A 21,162-nucleotide genomic window follows, 5' to 3' on the forward strand; every position below is an offset into this window, starting at 1 on the left:
GAAACTGCTAATTTGAGTTTTAACCTATCACCCACACTAATCATATTTATGAGACAAACTTCTACATACTTCTGTGTACATCGAAGTCTATGCAACGAAGGGATTAGTATACAAAGCGCTGCTTCAGGCCCCTAGACAGCCTTCTGAGTGGGGAACAGCCACATGGTAGATGGCCCTGACAGCGAACGTTGTTATCCGCAGTGGCAGTTTTGACACTGTTTGTTCCCTACAGTTTGCTGAGCTGGAAACTGGAGGAAGAAGCAGAAACTTATGTTCAGTGAACTTTTCCAGTAAATGAGGCAAGCATTGAGCTACTCTCCTGCACTGGGAGCAAAGGTCTGTGGGCAAACGCGATGCTTGCACTGCAGGCCTGTCTTCTGTGAAGGAACGTCTGGATCTTTCTCCCTGGACTCCAATTCCTGCAGTGTCTTACTGACAGAAAGCATGTGGTGCCTCTACTTGTAAATGTCAAATCTTTGAAATAAACTATTGCAGATATTTATGCTGTGCCTGCTACCGTGTGGATTATGACGAGGGCCGGGGAAGCCGGGTGGCTCTTACACACTGGCTGTGCACTGGACTCACTTAGCTGAGATGATACGATGACTCAGCACTGCTCGGGGGTCCCTGAGATACACAGCTTTGTGGCCAGGTGTGGTGACACATACCCACAATGACAACATTCAGGAGGTCAAGGCAGGCTCAACATTAAATGAACACTGCCCAGGATTGTTACAAGGTCCTCGGATGATTCTAGCATGCAGCAAACTTGGGTACAGGTAACCACTGGGTAAACTGTTAGGCCCAGCTTCCCTAACCCCACTACAGTTTTGAGTAAGAAAGCTGTACGGCAGGCCCATGCTCTAAACATGCTAACGTTTTCCTCTTTACTACCTTTCTTGTATGTGCTCTCTCCCACTCTTTCTCTCTCTCTTTTAAAGATAGGGTCTCACTACAGCCCTGAGTGGCATGGAACTTTCTATGTAGACCAGGATGGCTTACAACTTAGAGATCCTGCCTCTGCCTCTGGAGTGTTGAGTTAAAGGTGTGTGCTACCAGGCCTGGCTGTTGTACTATAATCTTAACTTGTACTCCTTTCTGGCTTCCAACTAAAATTTAGAATATTCATGGTTTTTCCACACCTTAAGCTCAGCAAGGCTGAACCAATGTCTGTACTTGAAATTAAGGGCAGGCAGCTTCTAGGGCCCTGGTGGTACAGACTTCTTAGCTCTGACTTCCCTTCCTATGTGCCCCAGATGTGTTCTTGCTATTTCTGTCTAAAATGCAGACACTTCTACAGGCATATGACTTGTCTTGTCCCCTTCTCTGCTTTGTCAACTCAAGACCATGCTGCTTTCAAAATGACTGTATCTCTCACCTGCTGCTCCTGCAATGGAATAAGTCATGCTTCCTTCAGTGCCGATGCCCCAGGCACCTGTTTCTTACTCTTACCTACTACAAGTCTGGCGGCCCTGGAAGCCTCAAGTTCCCCAAATACAAAGAATTAAGGAAAGCTTGATTAGTTTACTTAAGTGCAGAGTAGCAGGCAATTCTACTTGCTGTTTTGACAAGCCCACTTTTAAGTTTAGATCCTAGTATTCGCACAAACTTCAGGGTTTGATATTAAAGTAGACACAAGCAACGTTCAGTGACTTTCAGTAGATGGAAAGCTGCCAATCTACCAAAAGAGGGCTCATCTGCTGAAGGGAATCCGTTATGTATCAGAACTCAGAGTCATGATGCCAACTCTGCACACGGTAGCAGGGTGGCGCTTCTATAAAGACAGAAGAAAAAAGAAAACATGTTTTTGAGTGAAAACTATAATTTTTACAGAACACCCATTGACCTTTATTGGATTTGACAAAATCTGCATTATTAAAAGTAACAAAATTTGAGTTCATATTGAAGTTTTATAGTCTCTAGATTATGAAAGAAATGTCACCAAGGAAGAAACAGAATAACCACATGCAGATGCTCCTGGCCAAGGGGAACTAGATCTGCAGGTGCAGCACAAAGAAATCCTACAGAAAGTGCAGTTTGCTCACTTGGCTTGAACGACTTTCCTTTGGTAGGGAGAAGTGGCAAGACGGCAGGAACTCGAAGGCATATGCAGAATGGCTTCTGTTTCAAAATGGTAATAAAAATATTGAAATCATGGCACTAGAGCATCTTTGAGGAAAAGAATACCATAAGCAGAGTAGACTCGCGGCATAATTCTCGGTAATATGTGATTTTTCAAGTAAAGACGTGTTGATAGCACGTTCACAGTGGCTATCTGTTCTTCTTCTCGCCCTCTGGCGCTGGGTCTGATCCGCCATCACAGGGACACTTCTCCACACAATTTCTAGGGAACCACCCTCTTATCCTCGAAGTACCTGAGGGAGAAAGTTATGCTATGGTGGAACAGCAAGCAGGACTGGGCGACACTCCTGGGAGCAAGTCTACGACTTCAAATGAGACACCCTGCTGTCCCTCACCAGTTCTCAGACACGGGTCAGGGAAAGCATCATCTCCACACACTTCTAACAAGCAGGACTGGGCGACACTGCTGGGAGCAAGTCTACGACTTCAAATGAGACACCCTGCTGTCCCTCACCAGTTCTCAGACACGGGTCAGGGAAAGCATCATCTCCACACACTTCTAACAAGCCAGGATCCCGTCCACCGGGAAAGCAGCCAGTGTGGTGTAGAAAGTACACAACTGACCTGGGGTTAACATATGGGTGATTGTTCTGGCACACCATTACATTGTGTTCCCAGGATGCATCCTACAGCTTTTATGCATTCCCTTCTTTTTCATGAGAAATTTTGCTATGCAGTTCGGCTAAGATTTGAACCTATGATCCTCCTGAATATTGGGATTACAGGCATGTGCTCCCAGCATATCAATTTCTATATCAAAATCCCTGAACTCTCATTTATGGTTAATTTATGTTAATCCCAAGCATTTATTTTCTTCAAGAAGATCCTAGGTTCATCTTTACTTTAAAAAGGAAGAATTCTGAAAATCAACCAGATTTCAGCCATAGCTTTATGTAAGCAATGGTCCCTTAAAGAGGATGCGGCCATGCATAGGGTAGCTGAGCCTGACTCTTCAGGTCTTAAAGGGGATGTGGCCATGCACAGGGGAGCTGAGCCTGACTCTTCAGGTCTTAAAGGGGATGTGGCCATGCACAGGGGAGCTGAGCCTGACCCTCAGGTCTAGCCTGACCCTCAGGTCTTAAAGGGGATGCGGCCATGCAGAGGGGAGCTGAGCCTGACCCTCAGGTCTGGCTCACAGTTGACTGTGAGCAGCTGCCTAAGCTTCACTTCCCCTCAGACAGCTAAAGGGCAGTTCCTGTCCAAGACGGCTTCCAGGATTTATTTGATTAATTTTTAAAATGAGCATACAAAGTAATGAGTTTCTTCATGGCAACTTTATAAATTTATTTTTAGTGGTTCTTTTTTTCCACCCCCTCCGCCATCTTCCTCTTAATCCCCACTACTGGTCCTCTTCCTAGTAATAACTTTTGTTTCCATGTTACACATATGTGTATCCAATCACCTCTTTTAAAAATCATTTTTGGGGTCTGGAGAGAAGACACAGCAGTTAGGAGTACTGACTTCTCTTCCAGAGGACCTGGGTCAATTCTGAGCACCCACATGGTAGCTCACAACTGTCTGTAACTCCAGTTCTAGAGGACCTGATACCCTTACAGACACACACGCAGACAAAACACCAATGCATAGAAAATAACAATAAATTATTAAAAATTGCTTTTCTATTTCTAGTTTAAACATAACCCAACTCACCCTCTAAAATCTACATATTCAAATAAAAGTTGCAATTACTTGTGTGGCTCTGGATTGTTTCATTACCATAATAAATTTCACTTGCATCTATTTTCTTGGAAATGGCATTTCACGTTTCTTTACTGATGACTAACACTCAACCCCGTGTATGTACTGCATTTTCTCTACCCACCTGTCTGTGAGTGGACTCTAGGTTGGTTCTGTTCCTTAGCTACTCTGAACAATTCAGCAATAATGGTGTGTAAGTGTCTATGTGGTAGGGCCTCAAGTCATTCAAATAAATACCACAGACGGCACACCCGAGGAATCCGGCAGTTCTATTGTTTGTTCTCTTCAGGAAGCTCCCCACTGACTTTCTAGGGGCTGGAGCAAACTACTCTCCCAGCAGCAGTGGAAAGGGTTCCTGGCCTCCACACCCCGCACTGTGCTCTTCTGCTGCTCCTGGTGGCAGTTGTTGACTTTCAGTGCTTGGACTATGCCATTCGAACCCTCGGCTTTTATGGTTGATGTTATTCTACAAGTTTGCCTTTGCCATTCCCTTGCGGCTGTTTTCTTTGCATTATGACATCTTGATTGAGTTCTCTGGCCGTGACTTGGGTTCCACAGACATCTTGTGCTTGGCTGTCCATTTCTAACTTCATTAACTACATTGCCTATAAAATTAGAATATCTCCTCCTAGCCTGTGATTCCTTTTTTCAAAAAAATATTTATTTATTCATTATGTATACAATATTCTGTCTGTGTGTATGCCTGCAGGCCAGAGGAGGGCACCAGACCTCGTTACAGATGGTTGTGAGCCACCATGTGGTTGCTGGGAATTGAACTCAGGAGAGCAGGCAATGCTTTTAACCTCTGAGCCATCTCTCCAGCCCCCTAGCCTGTGATTCTTAAGTTTAATTTCTTGAATGTATCCCAGAGTTTTTAGAAGTTTTTGCCTTGCTGTTTTCTTTTTTATGTTTGAGTGTGTTACTGTCTCAAGTCAAATGTCCCCAACAGCTGTTCTCCTGTCTGGCCTCTGCTGTGCTTCCTTTCCAATGCTTTGGTTTGTTTATGACTTTTTGCTTGTTGGTTTGGTCTTTTGATTGGATCTTTCATTTCCAGCATTTCTGTTGGTCTCTTTGTCAGTCTCAATCACTTACTGATGTTTTTGGGGCACTTTTAAATTTGTCTGCCAATGACCAAGTATCACTTTGGTAACTTTCGTGGTAGGTTTTGAGCTGATCTCTTCACTCCTTCCTCTGTTAAGTCTCCAGAGGGCAGTGATCCTTTCAGGAAGCAGAACTCTGCTATCGCCCAGTGTTCCACTTGTCTCTTCAGTCTTGGTTGCTGGTAATGAGAAGTTGCAAGCTTGGGCATGTATCCTAGTGGCTGCTGTCTGATGGTTTTATATTTTTATTCGTCTGCATTGGTTGGGACTATGGCATCCTGGGGTTTATTTTCCCTTTACCTCTGTTTTCCTGGTTCGGGTCTTAACTTGCGGCAGTGCTGGTGGAGATACACTGGGAAAGCACACACTGACTTCAACTGGGTCCTTGATGAGGCCCAAGTCAGTAGCACTGGGGTTCTGAGTGGGGAAAATGGAACTTCCGGTTTTAGAGTAAGAGTCAGTAAGTAGGGAAATGATCAGGGGACGGGGTGGGGGAATCGGAATGAGACAAAAAGTGCTTGCTCTAAAGGTGAGAGAAATAACGGGGACCCCGAGGAGTAGGTGCACAGAAAGGAAGCACCTGAAAAGCCTATTCAGGCAAGACACAGCTGCCAGACACAAAGGAACAACACAGCTCAGAAGCAGAAATAAAACAATAAAACTAAGTAGATGGAAACATGGCGCTCCAGCCTTGGCCAACGGTTGTTCCTAGCTGTCTTTTATAGGGTCTATGCATGTAGGAGCAGGGCTGCTAGTCTCCAAACTTCAAACAACAACTCAGTTGTGTTTTCTTCCTGATGAGAGTCATTTGCTCACTTCCTGCTTCAAGTCCCAGGTCTGAGACAACTCCCCACACCCCCACCAATTACATCTGTGGATTCTGGATTCCACATGCAAGGCTTTCTGTGAGGAGGCTCTGAGTCAAATGTGGAGTTCTTTTTCTCAACATGCCGGCCAGAAGACTTGTGGCTCACAATGCAGGGCAGGGCTATGCTTCTCATTCAGTAGCTCTGGGTGTCCACGAAGACTCGCAGCTTCAAGTTCAGACTTCTGTCTCCACAGCCTGCAATATCCTTGTTATCTCTCCACAGACCCTGGTTGCATGTCCACAGCTGGGACCTCCCGCTCATTCTGTGCATAGTACCCATGCGTAAGAGGGGACAGCACCTTCATGGAAGTTGTTGGCTAGGCCCAGTAGAAGCAGCATGGTGCTGCCTTGGCTGCCTCCACAGAGAAGACCAGACCTCGGCTTACTCTTTCTCCAGCTGTTTCTCTTCTGGGAATAGGGTCTAGTGTTTTAATATTGAGTCTTTTCATGGGGTCATGCCCAGGTGCCATCTAATTTGCTACAGTACCCATAGGTGCCTACTGGGGACTTTGTAAGTATCTGCCACATAGTCACATAGGAACTTGTATGCCAGCTATTAACGTAAAGACTGGATAGACGTAAGTACTACAGAGAGACATCTAAGAAGTATTCTTACATATCTACACAGTTCCCTAATGTGTCTTATGTGTAATTACGCATAAAAGTTATTCTTACAGAATTTGGAGCTATTTCGAATAGTCACATACTTTAAACACACCCTTCCACTTTCATACCTTCTATGAAGGAATCATCGAGAATTTTATCTCCGTACAACCAGTACCTGAAATATTTAAAAGATTAAATTAAATACTTTTGAAGTTTATGTCATGTTTCACATTAAAGAAATGCAATATTCCCGTCTCTTACCGCAACCCTCTTGTTGCTAAAATGAGCTCCCCTTTCTGCAGCTGTATCCGAGGCTCTTCTGTGCAGGGGCTTGTGAAAAAGGTTTTAATTCCTCTGTTCAAAGGACAACAGGCACCATTATAATCTTCTATGACTTTATAGCGAACCTGCCATCAGTGGTCAGAAGAATAATCTCAATATTTACAATATCTGAGCTTTTTCAAGCTTAAACAAAAAAAATTGAAGGTCACATTCAAACTATTCAGTGATAAAATGTCTTTCCCACCACTTCCCATTTCCGGGAAGGGATGATGATCCTTGTGCTCAGGCTGTCTGATCCATCATTTCAAGCACACACCTGCTAAAAATATCATCTGCAGAGTGCCACGTCCAAGAGAACTTTCTGCAATGACGGAAGTGTCTGCATGGCTCTAGGTGTGGTCTAGAATGGTTGCTAGAGACTTGCTAGAGAGGGCTCAGAGTGTGGCCAGTATAAACAGGAACTTAACTTTCACTGTATTTATTTTTAATTTAGACTTCCTTTGGCCATAGGTGGCATCATCTCTACCTGTCAGTGTGCTTGCTAAGAGGTTTCATCAGCTGTACTAAAGGTATTTTTCTAGGTTGGCAATGCACAATGCCTAACTGCTCTGGAAACATCCTGCTAAAATGAAGTATTTTAAAGAAAACAAAAGTCAACAGTATGTGCCAGTCATGGTGCCACAGCTCTCAGAGGCACAGGAAGGTGGGTCTCTGAGTTTAAGACCAGTCAGGGATATGCAGTGAGACTGTCTCAAAAACAGTGAACTGTATCAGATTTCAACAAATATAAGGAAATATTTATCACTGCAGCCCATATGGTAAAAGGAGACTCCCATGAGTGACTGTGCTGAACACGCATCCACAGTATAAAAATAAACACAATAAAAAGAAATACTATTTAATAAAAGCCAACTGTCTTAAGATAGGTAGAAACACAGTGCCCAACTAGAGAAAATATGAATCAACACCACGGCAAACAAATACTTACACTTCTGACTCTTTTGTCTGCTTTTTGTTTCAGCTGTTCTCTCTGTTTGAAAGACAAGAGGAAAAAGGTTAAGCAGTCTGTCTCGGTGTTGAACAGTCTCTCCCCTCCAGAAGGGTAATCCCAGTTTCTGGCGCTTTATATTCTCCTCTGCATACTGCTCCCTAATTCTGGTGCCAGCTGAGCACCTGAGGAGTATGTGGAGAAGACTCCAGTGAGCAGATTCTGAGAAGATGCTTATTCCAGACTGCGGCTCAACAAACGTGTTCCTGCAAAGCTTCTAGGCTGAGTCTTACTGAGTTCCTAATGGACAAACTAGAAAACTCATTATTGATGATTCTCGACTAAATAATTCTTGCTCCTTTCCCTCTTTAATCAGCAACTACTAAGTAGAACTGTGTTAGACATGGCCAGGGAAACATGGTCTCTCTTCTAGAATCACATTAAAGATACAGGGAAAAGAATAAAAGATTATTCCTGAGATACATACAAGGCTGTGGCATGTGGCTAGTGTCCGAGAAGCATGGGCTCAATTGCTCAGACAGATGGGGCAGCTCAGCAAGCTGGGGCCGTTAACAAAGAAATCGCCAGGCAAGAGGAAGGCCTTTTGAACAAAATTACTTACTGTTAGGCTATACTGGTCACAGCCTTCTCTTACTGGCCACTCCAGTCCATCTCCTTCAGGGACTCCTGACCACGTAAATACCTGCTTAAAGTTCGTCCATTTACTTCCCATATCATAAGGAAAAACAAAGACTTCATCCAGTTGGTAATACTGAATTCGATCTTTAGCCTGTGGAGAACAAAGGTGTAAAATGACAGCTGCTTCTGCCTGAAGTGGTTACTAATATGTTATTGAGAATACTCACGTGTGAAATTTGTATTATTGATAAAAATACTTTCTTATTGCTGGAATATTAGCAGTGGTGACAGAGAATATAGTTTCATCACAGTATAGAGGGGGGTTTGACTTAAAACTTGTTTGTGATACCCAATAAAGCATGTGACTGGGTGTGTCTTAGGAACAAGCATTCAAAAGATTTATAAATAAAAGAATTAGCTAACTGCATGTATCCTAAGCAGAACACCCTCAATGCCTCTAGTTGCTTAGCAACACAAGAGAGTAAAGGTTAACAGATGCAGGAGAAAGTGTGGGTTATGGTTAGTCATGGCCAGGAAGGGCCAATAGGGAGGCACTATTTTACAAAAAAACATTTTGCAATGCTGGTGAAGGAGATTTCGTGTTTTTGTATCATGAAATACACATATACTTTATCTTCAATTACACATGCATATTCTGATAGCACAGCTCATATTCTAGGCATTTAAATGGTTAGCTTTCTCTAGAAATAAACTAGCTTTAAATCTGTTCACGTCTACTGCCACCTAGTGGTACAAACATGCAGTATTTAACTCTAAAGCAAGTGTCGCTCCTCTGCAAACACTCAACATTAGTATCTGGTAATCATACATTTTTGATAAGTTTTATTTCCTTATTTGAAGCTCTGCCTGTTAAGGGACAGTATTTTATGTAAAAGTTTCTTGTAGTTATTTATAATGTAATATGGGTGTTAGCTATTTGTTGAAACAGTTGGAACTATGATACAAATTTACTAAATTTTATATCTCAATAACAGAGGGTTAATCCCCCCCTTTTTATAAACAGAAGCTTCAGGTGTCTGCAGTCCTGCTCAGTGATAAGTCATTTGAAAATGACAGAGACTCTTTAACATGGACTGAACTTCAAAACCAAAAATATAGACTACTTAAAAAAGAGAAAGGAAAGGAAAGGAGAGGAAAGGAAAGGATGGCAGACATGAAAAGGGAACACAGACACACGGTGTGCTTAGAGGAGGGAAGGAAAGTGGACCTGACCAAGCTTAGAGAGTAAAGGAAGGATTCTGGAAGAAATGATACCTAAACTATATCTTGAGGGGCAGAAAATCAGGCAAAAAAAAAAAAAAAGAGGTAAAGAGTATTTTAGGCAGAGAAAAAGAATATGGAAAAGAGAGAGAAGTTGAAGATACACAGCTATGAGAAGGAGATGAGGCAGTGGGCAGGAGAGGAGACTGGACAAGTGAATAGGGGCAGCGCAGACAGTCTCAGCATGGGGCTGAACTCAGGTCCACAGTGGTCCAAAGCCTTGCTCAGGGTTCAGGAAGGACAAACTTCTCATAACAGACTATCTACCTTTTCACTCTCCTTACATTTGCAGTGGTAGGTAAAACTGCCAGCATCTTAGGAGAAAACTGGCACAACCCTGTGACAGTTATCACATTGCTTGCAAACATACTCAGCCTTTCTCCAGATTCTATAATTCTGGATCCAACCAATCACGGATGGGGAGACTGTACCTGAGACAGACACGAGGGTGTGCACGTACGACCCCTGAGACAGACGCGAGGGTGTGCACCTACGACCCTAGACAGACACGAGGATGTGCACCTACGACCCTAGACAGACACGAGGATGTGCACCTACGACCCTAGACAGACACGAGGGTGTGCACCTACGACCCTAGACAGACACGAGGGTGTGCACCTACGACCCTAGACAGACACGAGGGTGTGCACCTACGACCCTAGACAGACACGAGGGTGTGCACCTACGACCCTAGACAGACACGAGGGTGTGCACCTACGACTCTAGACAGACACGAGGGTGTGCACCTACGACCCTAGACAGACACGAGGGTGTGCACCTACGACCCTAGACAGACACGAGGGTGTGCACCTACGACCCTAGACAGACACGAGGGTGTGCACCTACGACCCTAGACAGACACGAGGGTGTGCACCTACGACCCTAGACAGACACGAGGGTGTGCACCTACGACCCTAGACAGACACGAGGGTGTGCACCTACGACCCTAGACAGACACGAGGGTGTGCACCTACGACCCTAGACAGACACGAGGGTGTGCACCTACGACCCTAGACAGACACGAGGGTGTGCACCTACGACCCTAGACAGACACGAGGGTGTGCACCTACGACCCTAGACAGTCATGAGGGTCTGCACCTACGACCCTAGACAGACACGAGGATGTGCACCTACGACCCTAGACAGACACGAGGGTGTGCACCTACGACCCTAGACAGACACGAGGGTGTGCACCTACGACCCTAGACAGACACGAGGGTGTGCACCTACGACCCTAGACAGACACGAGGGTGTGCACCTACGACCCTAGACAGACACGAGGGTGTGCACCTACGACCCTAGACAGTCACGAGGGTGTGCACCTACGACCCTAGACAGACATGAGGGTGTGCACCTATGACTCCTGAACTCTGGAGGTTGAAGCAGGTCTGAACTGTAGAGAGACCATATCTCAAAAACACAAAAAAAAATTAAAAATAAAAATTGCATATCCACAGAACATGTACACATCTTTTTCTTGTCTCTATTTCCGAAAGCCTAACAACTATTTAGACAGTGCATTAGGCAGGATTTTTAGAGGAGCAGAACTTGCTTGGTGAAAATGTTTTCAAAGGCAAAATCAAACTAGCACCATGGCAGGTACACAACTGTAGGTATCTGCAGACAGATGAAGGAAACTCAGGCTTCCAGGAGAAAATGAGAATTTTCGGAAAACTTGTATTCTCTATTATGATTCTGACAGCTTACCCATATTTAAACATACTTCAATTTTAATATAAAATATTTATGTTACTTATAAATAATTAAATACGAATGCTATGAATTTTAATATCAAAGAGTACAAAATTTCCTGACAAGAAATGTTCCTTGTCAGGCTGGGGGAACTCAGTGGCAGACCGCTTGCTAAGCCAGCGTGAGACTGAGTTTCCATCACAGCACTGGGATGTGTGAGAGGCAATCACTTGCCAAGTTTTAATGTAAAATCAAAGGTTATCTATTATAGTCTAAAGTGCCCATCAAAACACTCCAATCTTTTCTACAGACTCAACTGTATGAAGCTGGACTTTCTTCATAAACATCAAAGAAAGTACTATCTCAAGAGACTGAATGCAGAAGTGGGTGTCAGGTCCCAACTGTCTTCAGTTAAGTCAGATATTAAAGAGATTTGTAAATCTTTAAAACAAGGCCACTTCTTCCATTTTTGGTTGACAAATATAATTACTTTTTTTATAAAATGTTAAATTATCAGAATGGATTGTCTTTTTTTTTTTTTTGGTTTTTTGAGACAGGGTTTCTCTGTGGTTTTGGATCCTGTCCTGGAACTAGCTCTGTAGACCAGGCTGGTCTCAAACTCACAGAGATCCGCCTGCCTCTGCCTCCCAAGTGCTGGGATTAAAGGCGTGTGCCACCATCGCCCGGCGTCAGAATGGATTGTCTAAAGAATTTTTTATGATTTTTTTTTTCACTTAGAAAATAAGGCAATTGTCAGTGACACTTGGCACTGGGGGTGACTATGAACTGGCTTTGAGCCCACAGGACTGGGAACTGCTGCTGTAAGATGCACACTGAGATGGCAGGGACAGGACAAGGTCTGTATGCGGCTGCTCACTACTCCACTGATTGCCCATCCAACTACTACCCACACCTGGCCTGGCTTAGCTTCTGAGAACAGATGAACTCAGGAGAGTTCTGACAAGCCGAACATTACCGGCCCGAGTTAATGTCTCATGTTTTTGGTGCTTTTCCAAATGGGCTGTCTCTCTTTCTGCCCGAGAGAGAACGGCAGCTCAGGAGTGTGAAGGAAGCATTTCTGTGGGAGTTCACTGGAGTGGAAAGAAGGCTAAACGCTCTCCTTGTCTACCTTTCGTGTGGCAGGCCAATGGCCACTTTCACTCAGCCCAGCACTCACTAGTAATCAGTAGTTTAGAACGAAGAAACAATTATTGAAGTTTACCTTCTCTTCAATCCATGATTCAATAGAAGTTTTGTTTCTGAGAATAATTTTTATCTGGAAAGGAAATGACAGTGAAATTTAACAATGTGACTTTGGTTTACTTTGGATCCTTACCATTCTAGTAAATTCCAAGAGAGCTTCATTGTTCTGCCCCAGAGATAAAGACAACACAGATGGCAGAGGTTAAGTAGCAGCCAGCACGGAGCCCGTCCACCTCTAATTACGGTACTGCAGCATCTCTATGCCAGCTCAGCAAGCCCACCCAAAGCAAAGCTAAGCCAATACTTTGATTAGAATTCATGCCTCAAGTATCAAAATTTTCAGGGTATTAAAAAAACAGTAATATAAATAGCTGAAACAGTACTTAAATGTAATTGCTATTAAAATTTATTACCATTATGTATGTGTATGCATAGTTTATGAGTATGTATACAGTACACATATGTATATGCAGTGTATGTGTATATACTTGTGTATATGTGTGTGTGTGTGTGTGTGTGTGTGAGTACGTGTATGTAGGGGGTATGAACCTGTGTGGTAGCCTCTGCTTTATTTCCCAAACCTGGAGTTCAACATTTTTTAGCTAGGCTGGTAGCTACCAAAGCCCAGTAAGCCTCCTGTGCCTGCCCACTTGACACTGGTGTTGGAGTTGCAGGCATACACAGCTCTCTTTTCCATGGGTGGTAGGACCCAACTTTACATTTATGATTAATCTGTTCACAACACAGCAGTGCCCCATTTCAGTCACCCACACATCTCCATTACACTGGTGTGAATAGGAAGTGTCCTCCAGAGGCTCATCTGGAGCGCTTGGTCCCTAGCTGGCAGCATTAATTTAGGAGGCTCTGGAAACTGGCTGTGGCCTTGCTGGAGGATGTGGGCACTGGAGGTGTATCCTTGGGTGGTTGAATCTTTACTGGGTCCCTCCCCAAAAGCCACTGCGCTTCCTGTCCACCATGCTGTGAACAGCTCTCTCTTCTATCTGCTCCTTGCTACGATGCTCTGCCTCACTGTGGAGCCAAGGACAGAAGCCTGAATTTCTGAAGCAGTGAGCCCAAATAAGCCCCCTTTCCTTGGTAGTGTCAAGTCTCTGTCCCCGTGACACAAAAGCAACTAACAGCTTATGCCTGCCCTACCTAATTTCTTTACTGTGACTAAATCCGTGCAAAGTATGGTCCATGTAAGGTTACACCAAGATATTAATTTGCTTTTATTAGGATTCTTAGTTTATAAGCATTATAGAAAAAAACGACCAATCTCTGTGCACTCCCTCAGAAACCTCCTCCTTTTCATTAATAATTACGTTACTGAACACGAGTGGGTGACCATGGGTGAATCTCCCAACCTATTGACAATCACTCGTTTCTTGTATGGAAGTGAAGACCATGAGCAATTGTAGGGTGAGAGCAGCTTTCTCGGTTATAAAGACGTGTACTTTCATATCACAAGAAATGGTGGCTAGCTATTCTGGCAAAATTAAAATTAACTACTGGACACAGGTGATTAGTTGTTTATAAATAAGTAATTTCTCTCACATACTGAAACTTTCTCTTTGTTTATAGCAATCAGCCAATGACATGCAACTTTCAGACAGAGGCAACCAAGAACTTTACCTGTATGAAAAACAGCATCCCAACAGCTATGGTTGTCCCCAATGCTAATCCCAAGGCAAACAAGGTGGCAGCAAACGCAGCCAACCCAAAGGGAACAATTGGAAGAGGGTCTCTCCGGGCCGCACTCATGTCAATCTTGACTGTGTTCCACCCAAAGGAGAGCTGCAAGCAATCACAGTGCACACGGGAAATGCTGAAAAGTGACTGGCAACAACACGACCAGAGCTGGGGAGACGGCCGCCTAGGTGTGAAGGCTGAGTTCAGATCCCCAGCATCCACAGAAATGCTCCACGGCCACGGTGGCCCTCCTAGATGACCAATGTCTGCAAGGCCAACACAGGGCATCCCCAGGGAAAGTTGGTTAGCCACACTCATCTTACCTCAACCTCTAGGTTCAGATGAGAGAATCTACCTCAATGTACACAACGGACAGTCATCAAGACAGATACTTGGCATTAGCCTTGTGTAGTAATAAGAGCGGCGGGGCTGCATCCCCAGCACCCTGGCCGCTTGTCTAGCTTATGCCCCGAAATAACAGCACACAAACTGTATTCATTTAAACACTGCTTGGCCCATTTCTATCTAGCCTCTTCTAGGCTAACTCTCGCACCTGGACTAGCCCATTTCTAATCATCTGTGTTGCACCCCAAGGTGCGCTTACCAGGGAGATTCTAGCCTACGTCCATCCTGGGTCGGAGCTTCATCGCATGTGTCTGCCCAGGAGAGGAGAGGATGGCGTCTCTGAGCTCACTTCCTCTTCCTCCCAGCATTCTGTTCTGTTTACTCCACCCACCTATGTTCTAAGCTATGAGCCCAAGCAGTTTGTTTATTACTTAAACAATGAAATCAACAGATTGATATATGACATTCCCACATCAGCCTTGGACGTCCTCGTACATGTGGGCCCCTAGGCCCCACACTTGTGAACATGCATACACACAGGTACACTACCCGTGAGAAAAAAGTAACATCAACAGTAAAACCCCAGCGTGACCTAAAAGATAACCACAATGATATGTTGCCAAAGCAACTGCAGCAAACAGAAGTTTCTGATGAATACTTGGCTCCTACTGACATGTACAATATCTTCTTTTTTAATTTTTCTTTTTAAGTGCAAGGAATCAAACCCAGGGCCACAGTCATGCTGGGCAAGAGGTTTATACATCCACAGCTCCATCATCAGTAATTCTTCAATATTAATTACTGCTGTTTTCTCTGAAGAAGGAGACTGACCTTACAAAATGAGTAATTATAAACAAGGCAACACCAAGCCTCCACTATCTTCTTCCTATTCTAAAATGACAGTATTCTTTGACAGCAGCAGACACAGCACATTCCACAGCCAGCGTCAAGAGCTAGTAGGATGTTGATAAACAGAGCCTGCAGATGGGTAGGGTGGAGCCTGTATGAAGTTCTAAATCAGTGGCTCTCAACCTGTGTTGTTGTAGGGAGGCCACTTGTTTGTTCTCGCCTGCTTAGCCCCAAAATAACCGCACAGAAACTATATAATTTAAATCACTGTTTTGCCCATTAGCTCTAGCTTCTTATTGGCTAACTCTTACATCTTAATTTAACCCATTTCTATTAATCTGTGTATCGCCATGTGGCTGTGGTTTACCAGGTAAAGTTCCAGCATCTGTCTCTGGCGGGGCTACATAGCTTCTCCTGACTCCGCCCTCTTTCTCCCAGCATTCCATTTAGTACCCCCCCCAACTCTATTCTATCCTATCACAGGCTCAAGCAGTTTCTCTATCAACCAATGACATTCACAGCCTACAGAGGAGAATCCCACATTACTGTGTGTCTCAAACCCCTTTGGGGATTTCCTATCAGATATCAGATATATCAGGTATTTACATTACAATACACAATAGTAGCAAAACTACAGTTCTGAAGTAGTAACAAAACAATTTCATGGCTGGGTCCCACACAGAAGTTAGGAGCTAACATCTAAACTCTGGAGAGTTCATATGGAAATTCCGATTCCTTAATAGTGAAACATTAGCCCACAGACGGGCTATAGTCACACATGGATTGTCCTGACTATGAATGACATGTGCTCCCCAGCTTGTTGTATACCTATTAGGCCTGTGTCCCTCTTTTGATCCCGAGTCAATTTATGGATTTTTTTTTTAAATGTGTACAACCTCTGAACTTTCTCTCATGGCTGAATGTCCAAAAGTCAATTCAAACTATTTCTGGTTTAATGTGTTTATTTTAGGAGTGTGCTTGCACCATGGACCAAATGAACAAAGAAATGACAATCTGTTACAGAAACTGAAGGGAACAGAAAGAAAGTACCATAACCACCAAGTTAGAAATGTAATAAACCATGAATAAGGGAAAATAATAATTATAAAAGGTGAGTTTCCAGAATAAAACAATCTTTCCTCATTTCCAAGACAAAGTGCTTTCTAAAAGGAGGAACTGATAGAGCTAATCAAGCAAGCTGCTGTACTAGCTAAATCACAAAAAGTGTATTTCTAAAAGGGACTCCTCTAATACCCTTGGAGACATCACTGAGTCTGACAGGAATGGTAGTGTGTCCACTCACCCGATTATAAAGCTGTGTATACATAGTCATCACAAAAATAAAAGCAGCATGGATGCAGCCCAGAGGTGCTAGCAGGAGGAACAGTGTGAACGAAGCGTGGTTCTGGTGACCACAGCAGTTGTTGATCCAGGGACAGTGGTGGTCCATCTTCATTATACATCTACGAAGAACACGTTTATGAAGCATAGAGCAAACTCCTGTCTCCTTTAGCTCTGGTTTTCAAAAGACCAAGCACATAGGAATGCAGTATGCACAGGAGTCACAGGGGTTAGTTCTGATAAAACAGATACATCTTTACGGCTTTTTGAAGCTACATGGTGACTTCTTTAAAATTTTAAACAGCAGTCAGACATCACAATAGTTTCTCAAGTAACGTGTCTGAGACAGGCAGATCTCCGAGGTCGAGGCCAGCCTGGTCTATAAAGTGAGTTTCAGGACAGCTAGGGCTACTAAGAGAAACCCTGTCTTGAAAAACCAACAACAAAATAATTTCTTACACGAGCTGGGAAGCTCTGCAAGAATCTCATTATAAAGGAGGAAGCTCGGCTGTCAGTCTCTTTAAGTTCATAAATGTCATACAGTTCCCACGTGACTCGGGAGAATGATTATAAAGCTCTCCTAACACAGATGCAACTTTCTTCCTTTCTCACAATGTGTTAGACATGGAGCTTCTGACCGAAAACAACCTTAGCACACACGAGTCAGTGCTTGTGCTCGGTTTCTTTGCTAAAGGTGGACTTCCTAGCAAACCAGATTTTATGTCTATCTCAGTATTTCCTAAATTTCATATTAATGAACAGATGCTGCTGATAGCTAGGTCCTGGCATATTTTGCAATTTTTATTAGTGATTCAGTTTTCTTCTCATTAATTTTTTGATAATATGTATGAATGAATCTGAGAAAACCAGTTTAATTCCCACTTAAAAAATTCTGAAGCTATTCAACATGCATTTGTTGACTTCTGTGAAGTTGTGTTACACCCGATTAATCTAATTAAAAAGCTAATGGCCAATAGCTAGGCAGGAGAAAAGATAGGCGGGGCTGGCAGGCAGAGAGAATAAATAGAAGGAGAAAAAGAGAAAAAAAGATTTAGGATGGAGAAAGAGGAGAGGAGGACTCCAGGGACCCCAGCTAGCTACACAGTGAGCCACAGAGTAAGAAGTAAAGAAAGGTATACAGAAACAGAGAAAGTTAAAAGCCCAAAGGCAAAAGATAGATGGGATAATTTAAGAAAAGCTGGTTAGAAACAAGCCAAGCTCAGGGTGGGTATTCATAAGTAAGAATACATCCCTATGTGTAATTATTTGGGAGCTGGGAGGCAGGCCCCCAGAAGAGCAAAGAGAAAAAAATACCAACTACTAGGAAGAGCAGGTCAGTAGGCTGTGTCCTTCAGTTTCTGGCTCAAGCTCCTGCTTTGGCTTTCTTTACTGATGGACTGTATTCTGCATGCCAAATAAACCCTTTCCTTCCCCCAAATGCTCTGTGGTCAGTGTTTTACCACAGCAGTAGAAAAGTAAACCAGGACACTTGCAGAGAACAAAAGGTTTCCACTGTCATGACGGAAGATATAACAAAAAGCATAGAAACCAAGAGGATCAGCTCCCGGTAAACAGAGAAGCCACACACCTGTTACACTTCCTGCAATGGTGTGAGCGTGGTGCTTTGTATGCTTGGCAGACTTTACAGTACTGGAGATACATGCTATCCTGAGGATTTTCCTTGATAGAAAAGAAAGGCATGTTAGTTACTTGATCCTAAACAGTAACAAGTCAGGATTTATAAAGGTCCCGACAATGGCATAAATTTCTATTATGGGTGATGGGGGAGGGAGGTCATTAACTCGCATTTCTAATGCCTTTACTTATGCTAAAATATTATGACTAAAAAATGACTCAGAGGTCATTTTTATTTCCTTTTCTCCACTCTCACCCCAAATCTGAGCCTGAGTTTTAGATAACTTGACTAGTATTTCAGAATAAAGTTATGAGTTGACACTTTCTCAAATCTCCCTTGTCATCTCTAACTGGTTGTTTCTCTCACCCAAATCTGTGTATTACAAAATAACATTCCTATCCAGCTCTGCCAGAGCTTTGCCTGAAACCTCTACACACCCCTGTGGCCCAGGCAGCTCCCATGCACGCTCTCTCACCTGCTTGCCTTGGTTTGCCATGGTTTGCACTACTCTGCTTCCCCCTTCAGTCACACAAGGCTGCCCGCTTTTTGGATAACTGCTTCCACCTGTTCTCAGACTGAGGCGTCCTCTTCCCTTCTCTGGAAATTTGCTATTTAGACCAGGCGTGTCAGCTCATAGGATGACATGCCTCTGCCTCCCTGGTGTGGAGATTAAAGGCATGAACTACCACACACAGCCTCTTATTTTGAATTATTATTTAAACAAAGAACAAGTACCAATTGCTTTGGAATAGCTAATGTAAATCAATATTTCAAATAGACATCAATTCTAATCAGAAGTGACAGTGACTGGAGTAGCACACCAGGGTCTCCTAGGACAAAAGTTGATAAGGCAAAAACAAAATGTAATTATCATGGCCAACTATGTGATGTTCACTATCAAAGTAGATCATTTTCTTACCGGTTTCCACCCCCGAGGGACAAAGCCAGGACCAGCAAACATGGCATTGAAGTAATTGTAAATAATCATGACAGTCCAGTTTATCAACATGATAAAATTCACACTTCCTCCGGTTGTATGTAAAGGCCAATACCACAGGACAGAGTCGATCATGGCCATCGCAGAACATATTGCTATCACACCAAGGGCAATAATGGGGCCCCAGTGACACAGTCTCTTTAATTCTTGAAGATTTTCAAACCTGATTACTGAGCAGAAGGTGCCCATTTTGGGTGCCTTCTTTCTTTCGAAGAATTAGAGATTCTCTTTTTCTGTGCACACATTTCTGTGTGCATCAAGTCCACGTGTTCCTGAACTGTCATGCCTCTGGCTGACAGAGTGTTAACCTGGAGTACGCCATTTTCACTGCTGACATCCAGACTCCTTTACATCAAGGAGAATCTAGATTGGTGTGAAACTCAACCTAAAGAAATCAAAACGGGAAAATTCCGTTTAAAAACTCCATACGCCGTTTATTTAACTCCAAGAAGCACTGCAACAGCACCCCAAAAGCACACTAGTGAGGTTGACATCTTATCGAGGCCAAAAAGAATTACCTTTGGACCGATCCAAAATACAGCCCAATCTTGAACTGCATGTAAACTGGACACATTAAACAGTTTTACTCCTGTGTGCAAACTGTCAGGAAGGATTAACTATCCCATGCTAAGTGGATAGTTAGAGAGTACAAAGCCTTAGAGAGCTAAGAAGCAGGGTCTTACCCAATTCTTCCTGCAACAGAAACTGGCTTAGAGAGGCTGAGTGATTAGGTCAAGGTCACGAGAAACCAAAACAGAAACCAAGGCACCAAGCTTCGTTTAGGCCGTTCTAAACTGCCTCAGAGTTGTGAATTAAGTTTAATATGCTCTACGCATATAGTACTTTGTGTATTAATAACCTGCAGTTGTTCCCGCAAGCGCCAATATTGACAATCGATCAGGGTTAAAGGTACAGGAACAAGAGTGAAAGCAAAGGAAGCGACGCGCGAGCGTGTGGTTTGTGTGCGTGCCCGCGCGCGGAAAATCACAACTAAAGCAGTGCAAGAGAAAGGGCACAAAAATGTGTATTTAAGGAAAAATGAATTCCCTCCGGGGACGAGGGGGGGGAAAGGGAAGAACGCACGCACGAGGAACAGCTGGAGAAGTGAGTTCTGAATGGAGTGGAATGAGTCGGGAAACCTACGATAAATGGGTATGACGTCTGCCTAAGGGATTCCCACGGAGCTGTTGCGCCTGCGGGTGCCTCAGTTTCCCGCCCGTGCCGTGGTGCGGGACCCTCTGGGATCTTTACTCGTGATACAAATCGTCCTACTAAGTGAAGTTGGGCTCAACATTTTGGAGATCCTGAACCGATTAGGTCTGGGCGAAGACCGCCCCACACGCGGGTTGCAACCCCCGCGGTGACTCCCACCTCAGTCTGGTCTCCGGCACCCGCTCCACGACCATTGCATTTCCGGGACGGCCTGGGTTCACCCGGAACAGATTTTCTCCTTCTCAAAGCTCCGTCACCAGCTCTTCAGTCCTGCGCAAGCCGAACGCGAACCCTGAAGGTGAGGAGTGCGCGACCAGCTCCGAGCCGCCGAGTCTTAGGTTTACGGGGCCGCCGCCAGGCTCCCGCCACGGCCTTTGGCGCAAGCTCCGCCGCAGCCACTTCCGGCAGGTCCGCTGCGTCAGTGTTCCCTCTGAAAGCAGGCGCCTGCATCTGTTTACAGCTCGGGGGAACCCCAGCCGTTTCCCTGAACGTGCAGTGTGGGGAAGTGTTTTCGGTGATCCCCGAGAGCATGGAGGTTTTCGTAGTTCTTTAGGGGACAGTGAAAGTGACGTTTTTCCTTAGTTTCACTCTCGA

The 21,162-nt window shown here is 44.1% G+C and overlaps 2 protein-coding genes across 5 annotated transcripts in view; one reads left to right on the forward strand and one right to left on the reverse strand.

Annotated features, from left to right (window-relative positions):
- Acsl5 (acyl-CoA synthetase long chain family member 5) overlaps positions 1-502 on the forward strand; it is a 50,359-nt gene extending 49,857 nt beyond the window's left edge. For all 3 annotated transcript variants that reach the window (XM_075974419.1, XM_075974418.1, XM_075974420.1), the window contains exon 22: positions 233-502. The gene's annotated coding sequence lies outside the window, so the exon portion shown is untranslated. The remainder of the gene's footprint in view (positions 1-232) is intronic.
- A 1,319-nt stretch (positions 503-1,821) lies between these two features.
- On the reverse strand, positions 1,822-21,129 carry Zdhhc6 (zDHHC palmitoyltransferase 6). Of its 2 annotated transcripts, XM_075974421.1 has the most exons (11): positions 20,728-21,129; positions 19,279-19,741; positions 18,312-18,403; positions 16,686-16,845; positions 14,132-14,293; positions 12,519-12,572; positions 8,307-8,474; positions 7,685-7,726; positions 6,676-6,821; positions 6,543-6,589; positions 1,822-2,375 (listed from the first exon to the last, which is right to left on the reverse strand). In XM_075974421.1, the coding sequence occupies exons 2-11, from the start codon at positions 19,543-19,545 to the stop codon at positions 2,272-2,274; spliced, it is 1,242 nt and encodes a 413-aa protein (XP_075830536.1). In that variant the 5' UTR covers positions 19,546-19,741; positions 20,728-21,129; the 3' UTR covers positions 1,822-2,271. The 2 variants fall into 2 exon arrangements, with proteins under 2 accessions (XP_075830536.1, XP_075830538.1); XM_075974423.1 differs by lacking the exon at positions 14,132-14,293 and having other exon boundaries at positions 2,134-2,375; positions 20,728-20,971.
- Between the last annotated feature and the right edge of the window lie 33 nt (positions 21,130-21,162).

The sequence above is a fragment of the Microtus pennsylvanicus genome, chromosome 5, assembly GCF_037038515.1.
Source record: "Microtus pennsylvanicus isolate mMicPen1 chromosome 5, mMicPen1.hap1, whole genome shotgun sequence".
NCBI lineage: Eukaryota > Metazoa > Chordata > Mammalia > Rodentia > Cricetidae > Microtus > Microtus pennsylvanicus.

What these genes read in the sequence shown, in the direction of transcription:
- Zdhhc6 (XM_075974421.1), bottom strand. Translation starts at nt 19,545, where the DNA reads ATGGGCACCTTCTGCTCAGTAATCAGGTTTGAAAATCTTCAAGAATTA. An exon ending in ATACACAGCTTTATAATCGG is followed by an intron (nt 14,294 to 16,685) that starts GTGAGTGGACAC and finishes GATTGCTTGCAG; the next exon opens with CTCTCCTTTGGGTGGAACAC. An exon ending in TTAGCAACAAGAGGGTTGCG is followed by an intron (nt 6,590 to 6,675) that starts GTAAGAGACGGG and finishes TAAATATTTCAG; the next exon opens with GTACTGGTTGTACGGAGATA.